Genomic DNA, 11345 nt, shown 5'->3' with positions numbered 1-11345 from the left:
GCCCGCAAGAAAGTAAAAGGGGGGAAAGGATTTTTTAAAAAATTTTAAGGGGGAAAAAAAAAAAAAAAAAAAAAAAAAAAAAAAAAACAAAAACAAAAATATAAATAAAAAAAAAAAAAAAAAAAAAAAACGCGTAGGTATCTCACCTCATCGAAATGAAAGTTGTGGAAGTATTTTGAACGTTCAACTGCACCGATAACGCGCGAGATTCGATGAGTCAGCTGATCAATAGAACACGCGAGGGGAGGTGTTTACGATACGGAAAATAAACACTTTTGTATTTTTGTTGTTTCGTTATCAAAAATTTTGAAGAGTTTAATCAAAAGATTTTACTGTCTGATTTTTAATATCTGGGTATCTAAAAGGTTCCAAAGGTTCTTCAGTGTGTAGCCAGGTAGCCGTTCTTCCAATGTACTCATCAGTTGGATCCGTGTAAATCTCTAGCAAATATGGGATCTCGTCTAAGGTAACATAAACCTCCCTTCTTAGGTCCTGTGTACACTAATCTCCTGTGCTATCATTTCCCTGTCTAGTTTTTGCCAGAGCAGATTAGTAGAATGAGCAGATTGCTCTCTTCTCTACACAGAGAGGTCTGGTCTTTGTACGTGCGTTATGGCTAGATAGCATGCTCCAAACAGGTGTTAAACGGTACCAAGGTACGGGGGGTCCTTGATGTGTTCATCTCACAGGAAGTGATATATTGAGATCTATTCTGAACTCTCTCCTTGCTTTGTATTCATCCTGATGAGTGTAAAATGTTCAACTTCCTGTGTTTGTGATAATGATGATCTGGTTCTTTATCAAGCACCTATGTTGTAATCTATTGAATGATGCATGTGTGAAATAAATCAGACACCTGGTGTTTGTATGTTGTAATATGACAGTTTATTGTTGTGTAAACACATACATACCTTTACTGATGGTCCTTGATGCTGTTTAAATAGCTCCTGAAGATGGAGAGAAATGTATACCCAATTCTTGTTGGTAGGAAATTAGAAATAAGATATTATGGAGAAAAAATCTTTTGCACTGGGCCTTTCACATTTTGTGAAAGACTTAATGCTACACAAGAAAACCTTTAAGAACCTTGCATAACCAACATAATAGCTGTTGTGATTGCAAATGTATAGTGCAAAGTAATTAAGATACTTTGAGGAATTCAGCTCAAGCTTGGGTGCTATGAAGGCTACTCCCTTGATTAATGGATTTATTTTTTTCCAGGGACAATGTGAAACATCTCTTTGAGTGTTTCTGTGAAGTTGCCCGACCCCAAGGCAAAGAACCAGCATGGGTTCTACAGAAGTTCCCAGGCTCATACAAGGATGAGTCGGTTTTGAAAAATGTGCCCAAATTTGCCTACCCTTGTAAGCTTGAAAAGTAAGTTTGCAGTTCAGACTAAACTGAAAAAGTGTAGTTGATTGAAGTTTCTGTTGAGATCTGTTGAAATTTTATTTGCTAAATTTCAATATTGTTGAATTGTTGTCTCATTTACTTGGGTCCTATGTATCTTATTTTTCAAATTGGGTAGATATCTTTTAAAATTACCTTTCATCTAGATGCTCTGTAGACTGTAGCATAGTGTACAAGGTGCATGCCTTATACATGAGAGGTCAATTCAATTCATACATTTTATTTACAATGATACACGTGACCCTCCTACGACACATGCTTCTAAGTCAAATAACAACAGGCCATGTGTCAGAATCCTAATCAGGAATCTTTGGAATTTTGACCTGATTCATTTCAGAATTTAGTCACATTACCGTAAGAATTTATCACTATGATAAAGGAACTTGTTTGTCTCATCTCTGTATTATAAGTAGATAGACTATTTTTCCCTCTAACATTCCTCTAACACAGACAACATGAGTCTAATGTAGCAGTTATTTCATTGCTACAAAATAAGGGTGGTGAAAAAAAAATAAAAAAAAAACTGACTTAATTAAATAACTACTTACTTATTTCTCATTACCCTATACTGTTTCTCTTTTGTTTCAGCACAAGTGTCGAGTACTACTCATTTGTATTAACAGACTTGGACTCCAAGTTTACCTTTGGGTATTGCCGGCATGATCCCAAGTCCGATACGTCCATGGTGATTATCAGCTTACTTCCATGGCATGAATCCTTTTACAAGTGAGTTAGAAAAAAGTACTATTTTCAATATTCCCTTTATTTAAAACATTAGAACACTAGTGCTTGGTGGTGGTTGTATGGTGTACACTTCTTACATTTTTTTTTCTTTTTCAAAGAGGTTTGATAGAGGAAACTTTAACAATGGAGGTTTTATCATCCTGAAATTGAAGAGAGCAGGATAGAAGAAAGTCTGTTCAAGTGTTTATGTTTAGGATAGAGTTTGGCCCAGGTAGAAATTGAACCCGCTACCTAGGGCTTGCAAGGAGTGATTGTGACCTCCCTTGTAAGCTTGAAAAGTAAGTTTGCAGTTCAGACTAAACTGAAAAAGTGTAGTTGATTGAAGTTTCTGTTGAGATCTGTTGAAATGTTATTTGCTAAATTTCAATATTGTTGAATTGTTGTCTCATTTACATGGGTCCTAGGTATCTTATTTTTTTAATTGGGTAGATATCTTTTAAAATTACCTTTCATCTAGAATCTAGATGCTCTGTAGACTGTAGCATAGTGTACAAGGTACATGCCTTTTGCATGAGAGGTCAATTCAATTCATACATTTTATTTACAATGATACACGACACATGCTTCTAAGTCAAATAACAACAGGCCATGTGTCTAATCAGGAATCTTTGGAATTTTGACCTGATTCACTTAGCGGATGGTATCTCCAGTACGATGGGATACACCTGTGGGAAGAAGTAGAGGAAAGCTAGCCCTTTTGTCTTTTGGTTTGACTCCTTTCTACCAATAAAGTTGTGTTTTTAGTCAAGTGAAGACTTAATTTCTTATTTTGGTTTGTCTTTAAAGTACATCTGGAATTTGGCTTTTGGAGTGATTGTTTGGGAGCTTATAACGAAAAAAGGGACTGGAGCAAAAGAGGAAAAAAAAAAAATGACAGAATCCAAGGCCAAAATCCAAATCCGAGTGGATGAGACGCACCTTTAGCTAGACATTTCGAACAATATAGTCATTTGCCAGTCATTTTTGCGCGCTACCTAACCCTCACTAAACTAGCAGAGATTTCGACCCATATACCAAATTTGCTAGCTCTTTCTCTCGACTTTTGGGCTATCTTTCTCTCTCGACTCTTGGGTTAGCTCTCTCTCAACTTTTGTAAATGTAAATGTAAATGCAATTTCTTTGTGTTATTATGTCACAACTTTGGTGCTCACTGCAGCATTTTTTTTTGGCCTTATCACCAACCTCATTTGAGAAGTGGTTATGGACTTCGGATCGAGAGATTGCGGGTTCGAGTCGAATTCAGTTGATAAAATTTAGCACAGCGAATTAGTCGAGCAGCGGCGCGGCGTTTGTGAAGAACATTCACATACTCATTACCTTCTTTTAAGTACCTAGATATTTATTTGTCTTTCTTTATTTTTTTCACTTCATTTCACTATTTTTCTTTTCATGTATTTATTTTCTCTTATCCGTCTTGTTTCCAGGAGTACACATGTCAAGCACCCAACCAGTACCAGTTACCAAGTATTCCAGAAAACGTGAGTACTCCCTATTGATTTTTTTATCTCCGGAATAGACTTTTTCTTGTCTGATATTCATTCATTTCACGCTTTTTTTAGGCATTAAGTTTTTTTCTATTAAGAGTGTTGTAATGCCACACTTTGCCAAGGTAGTGTATAGCATCTCACAGAGGCAACGCTTTTGTCCTACTGATAAAATTTAGATAGTTCATGTTTGATTTGACCAAACACTCCATACAGGGTTGTTTGGCATAGTAATTTTCAGATACCATAAATAAATCGCTGATGTAGGAAAATCCTGGGAGAGAGAGATACACAACTCATCACGTTTAGGATAGTTAAGCTATGTACGATTACGTAGCACCAGGCCCATCCTGTATTTATGATAATCGTTGTGAGTAAATAATCTGAATAGTACATTAGGTACATATGTAGGTACTCGGTAAATTACAATGCCAGTATGCCTATTGCTTACTAGTTAAGGTCCTACTATTGGCTGCATAGGAAGAGGTCTCGATTACAATACTTGCTAGTACGCGAGAGGTTGCGCATAATATCGAATGACCTTTACACCATCAGGTGCCTCTGTATAAAGTGTAGGTGCGACTGAACACTATAGTTATTCATTAGGCCAGCCACTCACTGACTATCAGGTAGTCCTGACGAGCGGACCTTTTCAGCTGTATCTGTCAGGTCTAGTGTGTGCTCATCAGGTACACCTGGGTAGACCTGATCCTGATAGTGAGAGGCTGCCTTTAGATTTAAAAAAAAAAAAAAATAGACAGCCTAGTAAGCTGGAAGGTAGTACGCCTCAAAAATTGGGACCACCGTCCCAAACTATTTCAAAGACCTACTGACACATGAAACAACTAGGAATACATGTTAACCAAACCCGAGCCAGCCTAGTTAGCTTGAAGGGTAGCACGTCTGTCTTGTAAGCGCTAGGTCGCGGGTACGATTTCCGCCCGGGGCAAATTTCATCCTAAACAGATGAAGTTCGTTCTTAGAACGGCTGTTTTTTTCCTCTCCTGTCCTCCTTCCCTCTTCGATTTTGGGACGATAAGACCTGTTTCAGTTCCTCCTGTTATCTTCCCTAAATTAGCCAAGAAAAAAAGTCTTGTCATCTAGTGAGTTACGTTGTAACCCATTCAAGAACCTCTTACTTTGGGTGTCATATGAGATCCTGTAGCAAATTGATTGTCTTTTCACTATTTCATTGTCCTTCTATTTTCTCGTCCATCCATTCAAGTTGTCTATTGCAATCTTTTCACTTTCATTTCATTGTCCTTCTATTTTCTCGTCCATCCATTCAAGTTGTCTTTTGTAATCTTTTCACTTTCATTTCATTGTCCTTCTATTTTCTCGTCCATCCATTCAAGTTGTCTATTGCAATCTTTTCACTTTCATTTCATTGTCCTATTTTCTCGTCCATCCATTCAAGTTGTCTTTTGCAATGTGATAGAGTCGTAACCTTGTGATCCGTCTGTTTGCATACAAATCCAAGGTCAGACTAAGGTACCACCTACCTGTACTTGTCTAGAAATCCCCCTTTTGTTTATCTATTCTTATAGAAATTGAATGCTGCCAAGAGGAAAATTTGTAGAAAGAATACAACAAAATAAATGTTCAATTTAGAAATGCTGGGTTGTAGGAGGGTTTGAATCTTGGTCGATCTCAGCATTTCCAGACCTTTTTTTTCGAAGAGGTGGGATAGAGGGAACTGTAACTGCTAAGGTCTTATCGTCCCGATAGCGAAGGGAAAAGGAAGACAGGTTAGGAGAAAGCCAGTCACAAATCCCCCCCCCCCTCCTTCAAATCAATGGGCCAGGTCCATGTCCCTCATGAGGTATGCAAGAAGGGACAATTTTTGTTTAGTGTTGATGGTGGGATTTGAACCTAGGATCTTCTGCATGGCGAGCAAGCCCGTTACCACTGGTTTTAGAAAAACTTGCGTTTTTTCTTGGTGTCTTTAAAATGATGATGTGTCGAACGTTAGGTCATTATGTTATTAGTTATTATCTTTCGCAATTTTCAAAATTATCTACCTATCACTGAACGTTGAGTAGGCACCCCCCTCACCTGGTGATCGTGTAAACCCGCCTTTTGACTCTACTCGAGCGTGCTCTTGCGGTGAAAATTTGAATTAGACGTTATCTAAAGAGATTTCGCGCGAACATTTTGAATATTTATAAAAAATTGCTTTTTTTGGAGTTTTAGCAACTTTTCAGTGCAATTTGCAAAGCCAAATTGAGCTTTAAAGTCTCTTGGAGAATATAATCACTGTTCTTGGCTGTAGAAACTATTACAGATCAATAGAAAGTGTATTAAGTTTGTGTAACAAAGGTGTTTGTGCTAAGATGATAACATTTTTGTGTTTTAGTGAATAAAACTTTCAAGAACAGTGGTTGGTGACTTCTCACACAAGTGTTATAATAAGAAAATTGGTGTTTCCCCTCTGTATTACAATGAGGTCTTTGTTATACTCAACTCTCTATCACAATATTTCCCAAGTGACAACTTCTTGTTTCTACAATTCTTGCAGAAGATTCAAAACATTTCCCTTCATACATTCTCATCAATCCTCTACATCTAGTAATCAGTCTCATATATTTAATGAAAATTGTGATGGGGCAGTCAAATCTTCCATCCTGTCCAACATGCTTGTGATCAATGACTTCCTCTCGGCAGAGGAAGAACAAAGTTTACTCAAGGAAATCAATCAGTTTCGTCTAATAAAAAATTGATATATATATATATATAAATATATATTGTCCCCCCTTGCGAAGGGTCGTATACCAACATGAACAAGGTGTGCCGACACATAGTCGACCGCCCGTCGCGCGTCGATCGATGTCGACTGAGCGGTCCACATTGCCTCGACATAGATTCAACTCGTCGATTGTCGGCCGGTCAACTATGTTTGGACACACTTTAGGGGAATGTTTTTTTCAAAATTGGATTACAAGTTTGCTTATAATTTTATTTTATTGCCTATTTGTTCCGCCTTATGTCTCGATTTTTTACCACCATATTATTTCTTGACTACATTGGGAACATTCTCGTTGAAATATCTGACCACATTACCGGCAGGTGAATAGTTGGCCACCAGAGCTAGATGCATTCTATCCTGGAGAGCTGCTGGAGACGGGTCATGATATCCTGTTCTTCTGGGTAGCCCGGATGGTCTTCTTCGGACAGCGCCTACTGGGGAAGCTGCCATTCAAGTAAGTTTTCAGTCTAAACTTTGTACTGGGTTTTAATCTTTCTCCTTTGTTTGTGTACTAATCCCATCGCCAAATTAATTCTTTGTAATTTATAACATTTGTGTCTGACTTAGTATACTGTGTCAATTGGCAACTCAATAGTTGAGCAGTTCGTCTAATAAAAAAGATTTCTTTTGAATGTGGAGATCTAATTTGGAGGATTTCTTTTGTCTGTGGAGATCTTCATACTGTTTGCAATTTGGAGATTTTCTTTTGAATGTGGAGATCTTCATACTGTTCGTAATTTGGAGGATTTTTTTTTTTTTTGAATGTGGAGATCTTGTTTCTGATGTGTCATATCATCCTTTCACTTTCAAACTGTCCGCTGTACTTGACACCGTTATCTTCTCTTACGGCAGACTAAGGTAGAATTCTCAGATGATATTCCCCCAACCACAGGAGACAAATACGTTTCTTCAGCCGATTTCCATTTCATGACGTCCTGTATTGTTGTATTATAGCGTAGTTAATTTAGGGATTTGGTAAGTCAAGTGTGCAGGTAACTTCTTGAATTGGAGTGCGTCAGCCGAAAATGTATTGAAATAATTTGGAATTTCTTTTGTACCTAACTTTATTTTTTTCCCGTATAGGTATTTAAATTTAACAATGTGTGACTGGGTTTATTTTTTTAATGAAAATTGGAAAGCAATATTTGGGTCAACGTATTTTTTACTTATTAATAATAGGTAAATTTATATTGGCCTTATTTGTGCGAACTTCGAGGTTGCCTGTAGGGCTCGTAAAGTACTGATCCCATTTCGATTCCCTTTTTTCAACAGCCGTTTTTTTTATTATTTTTTTATTTTTTACTAACGTATCTTACTTAACTATGTAGTATGTACCTTACGAAGGCTAAAAATCGCTGTCATGGAACCTTGGCCCAATTGATTCATGGAACCGTGGCCTAATTGATTAATTATTTTTCCCAGGCCGGGATATCAACCTGGACATCCTCCGCGTGCAAGGCTACCGCTTCTTTTGCAACAAGATCTGGAACGCTGCCCGTTTCTCTCTCACCATCTTCTCCTCCCTCCTGTCGTCTCTGGATTCCACTCTCGCCCAGAACTCCTACATTACCGCCGTCAAGCCGGGGTCACACGATCTCGATGGAAGTTCCGATGGCGCTACATGAAGTTTGATCAAGGGTGGGGTTGGTGCCGATGGCATTTTCTACCAATGCCAAGGACAAGTTAAAACCTTTGCTTGGACTTGAACCACGATTTTTTTACTTTTTTGCCCCTAACTTTGAACTTCAATGCTTTATTTATCAAAAAAGCTTTTAGAGAAAAGGGTGTCTAAATAGGAGAAGTTTTTTGGTCGCGGGTCCGATTCCCGCCCGGAGGAACTTTATCACAGACAGATAAGGTTCGTTCTCAGAACGGCTGACTTTCGCCTTATCCTCTTCTCTTCGATTTCGGGACGATAAGACTTTCGTTGTCAGAATTCCCTCTATCAAACCTGCCAGACTTTCGTTGTCAGAATTCCCTCTATCAAACCTGCCAGACTTTCGTTGTCAGAATTCCCTCTATCAAACCTGCCAGACTTTCGTTGTCAGAATTCCCTCTATCAAACCTGCCAGACTTTCGTTGTCAGAATTCCCTCTATCAAACCTGCCAGACTTTCGTTGTCAGAATTCCCTCTATCAAACCTGCCAGACTTTCGTTGTCAGAATTCCCTCTATCAAACCTCCCTAAAAAAAAGAAAACTAATAATAATTAAAGAAATAAAAATAAAAACACCTACCTGTGGGACTCCCAGACATAAGCTCCTGCATGGTGGGCTCGCGGCCAAACAGTTTGTAGTCTTTGATTTCGTTGTACCAACTGTCCACCGCATTCTGCACCGCTTGTTCATCGGTGATGGGGCTGGTGCCACCGCGCATGTAGATGTTCTCACCGTACGCGTTGTCCGGCCGATGTTCGAATGCGTTTCGCTGAATCAGCTTCTCTGCCCAGTCCTGAGGGAGGTACCGTGAGAATAGGAAATATCAAATCATGAATCTTTGTGGTAAAGCAGACAGCTTTTTCACAACTTTGTCGGTATGACAGTGTTACAAGTCTTTCATTTACTCAATCATCAGAATAGGATAGACGATAGAATATATCAATATACCTTATTCAGTTGACCTATTTCTGGAACGACTTAAGATTTGATGATGACCTTGTTTCATACTGCCAGTCTAGGACTAAAGAGTATCGCAGTCTGAATCCGGGGCTTATGTATTTGATTGATGAGAAATATGACATCAGAATCACATGAAGAAAATTCCCCTTTTTTCCCATTCCTAGGGTAGGCATAAAAAAATGTCTAGAGTGAGTACTTTTGCATAAGGAAAAACTAGGGCTGAGAATTTAACCCTTCTAAATGAGTGCTCGAACACCTAATGGAAAATTACCGGAGTTTTACCCTTACTCAGGTTTTAAACATATGGGATATCATCAGCCTCAGTAATTCACCCGAAAAGGAATCCGTAGTTAAAACTAAGCGGACGGAACTCGTAAAAGAACATACTGATAGATTCTGACGTGACCGTGTGAAGATTCATCTTAAAAAGAAGAACACAAGTAACTTATACTCTTCACAGGTTGGGGGAAGGTTTTTGTGAAGAGTATGGGTAATTATGCAGAAGTCACGTCCGTGGAAAAGAAAAGCTCCTTTTTGTATTTAACCTAACCCTATAATAACACTAATCACTGCTCTAATTGTGAAAACTCCTTCTTTCGTTTAACCTAACCCTATAATAACACTGGTCACTGCTCGTTTGTGTCAGTTCCTTTGGTAGCATTATTCCATGGACGTGACTTTTGCACAAGTAACGTTACTTGTGTTCTTCTCTTCTTCTCGTAAAGAAGGTCAACGGGACTGAACTCGTTACCTCCGGATGACAATACCTTTGCTAGTTTAGCCAAGTCCTCATTGAACCCGAGCGGGGGGCACCCATGCAAGCCTCGCTTCTCATTGTGAGCCTTCAGGGCGGCCCTTATCACCCCTGTAGTCTTGTCTTCAGGAATAGTCTTGAGTTCTTTCTGTGCCTGTTGCTGAGGTGGTGCCCCTTTCTGGCTGCTAGTTGTTTTTTTAGTGGTAGTGGTGGTTGTTGTGACCTTGGTTTTTTGGTGCATGTTTTGGAATTTTTAGAGGAAGAAGGTTGGTAAGGGTGATGAGAATTTGGAATTTTATGACCAAAGAAGGTTTTTGTAAAGGTGATGAGAAAGTGTAGGTGTGTGTTGATACAATTAAGTGCTCTGTGTATTAATGTGATTAAGTGCTTTCTGTGTGTGGAATAATTTAGCAGACTGTAAACTGTTGAGACGGATAATTTTGAGGATGCGAAGTTGAAGAAGGCAGTGGCCGAAATACTGAATTTCATATGATGAATGAATGACCTCAGGTCCTAAGCACCTAAGCCTCCTAAGCTACTACGAAGGTTGCTACGAAATTTAATAAAATGATTTTTTCTATGCATATATTTTAAATTCCTGAATCAAAAAACACATAGTGGCCGAAATACTGAATTTCATATGATGAATGAATGACCTAAGGTCCTAAGCACCTAAGCCTCCTACTCCTAAGCTACTACGAAGGTTGCTACGAAATTTAATAAAATGATTTTTTCTATGCATATATTTTAAATTCCTGAATCAAAAAACACATCAATGCCAAACTGTAGAAACACTAGCGCTAGCAAGCCTAGCTTAGCCTAACTCTGTTCATAAACAACAACCAATGTTCATAAATGACATCTTAGTTTACTCTTGGGTTAGTCTCTATTCAATAAACGAGACCTTGTTTAGACTGCTGGGGTAAAGCGACTTTTTTTAGTCTCATTCGAGCAGGTTAAACAAGGTATATTATTCTATTTTCATTTCGAATATACTGTTTATCGATTGCTTGTTTGGTTTTATTTCTCTTTTCCAGGAAGTATACGATATACACAGGAGTTTACCTTTGGAGCAGGACTTTGAATTCGTGCAGAAAATCTACACGACCATCCGCTCAGTGCGATCCGACTATCAAGTGGTCAAGTCTCAGAAAACAGAAGGTACGACAAACCTAATCATTAGGTACCTACACCCTATACTCATGAGCTTTGAAAAGCCGCCATTATGAATCACGGTGGAAAGTGAAGATTCAATTTCGGTCGCGCTGTTTTCGTGTGAGAAGCGATGAAATACAGGTCTGTCATTGTTACAGATAGATAAACTGACAGACCAAAATTTTTCCAACATGTTTTCTGATGCCTAAGCAGGAAGGATAACCGAAAATTTTCATGATTTTAAGAAATGTACAGACAAAACTAAATTTTAACTTATCTCTCAAAATAATTCTATGCCCTTCTAAGCAAGATTCTTAAGCAATGTAGTACAGTGAAAATTGTTTTTTCATTTAATCATCATCTTTTCTCCCCTCAGTCTACGTGACATGCACGGATCCTCATTTGTCCGAAGTGGTGACTCAATTCTCCCTGACT

The 11345-nt window shown here is 38.4% G+C and overlaps 2 protein-coding genes and 1 long non-coding RNA gene across 3 annotated transcripts in view; 2 read left to right on the top strand and 1 right to left on the bottom strand.

Annotated features, from left to right (window-relative positions):
- The window catches only part of LOC108253680 (Golgi-associated plant pathogenesis-related protein 1-like), a 16057-nt gene extending 5808 nt beyond the window's left edge, over window positions 1-10249 (bottom strand). Inside the window, exon 1 of the mRNA XM_026830736.1 lies at window positions 9769-10249. Within this exon, the coding sequence (XP_026686537.1) occupies window positions 9769-9996 (228 nt within the window). The 5' untranslated portion in view covers window positions 9997-10249. The remainder of the gene's footprint in view (window positions 1-9768) is intronic.
- LOC108253678 (DENN domain-containing protein 1A-like) lies at window positions 269-2240 on the top strand. Its single transcript, XM_026830737.1, has 3 exons — window positions 269-466; window positions 1222-1377; window positions 1999-2240. The coding sequence occupies exons 1-3, from the start codon at window positions 450-452 to the stop codon at window positions 2138-2140; spliced, it is 315 nt and encodes a 104-aa protein (XP_026686538.1). The 5' UTR covers window positions 269-449; the 3' UTR covers window positions 2141-2240.
- Window positions 10250-10777: 528 nt separating the features above from the next.
- LOC113471514 lies at window positions 10778-11344 on the top strand. Its single transcript, XR_003394185.1, has 2 exons — window positions 10778-10916; window positions 11287-11344. It is a non-coding gene; the product is annotated as an uncharacterized LOC113471514 (long non-coding RNA).
- The last annotated feature ends 1 nt before the right edge of the window (window position 11345 follows it).

Source organism: Diaphorina citri, unplaced genomic scaffold (genome assembly GCF_000475195.1).
Source record: "Diaphorina citri unplaced genomic scaffold, Diaci psyllid genome assembly version 1.1 scaffold2556, whole genome shotgun sequence".
Classification (NCBI taxonomy): Eukaryota; Metazoa; Arthropoda; class Insecta; order Hemiptera; family Psyllidae; genus Diaphorina; species Diaphorina citri.
This window is presented reverse-complemented; position numbering and strand designations above follow the sequence as displayed.

Bases quoted from the DNA above. Each gene is read 5' to 3' on its own strand.
- LOC108253678 (XM_026830737.1), top strand. The intron at 1,378-1,998 runs GTAAGTTTGCAG...CTTTTGTTTCAG, and splicing joins TACCCTTGTAAGCTTGAAAA to CACAAGTGTCGAGTACTACT.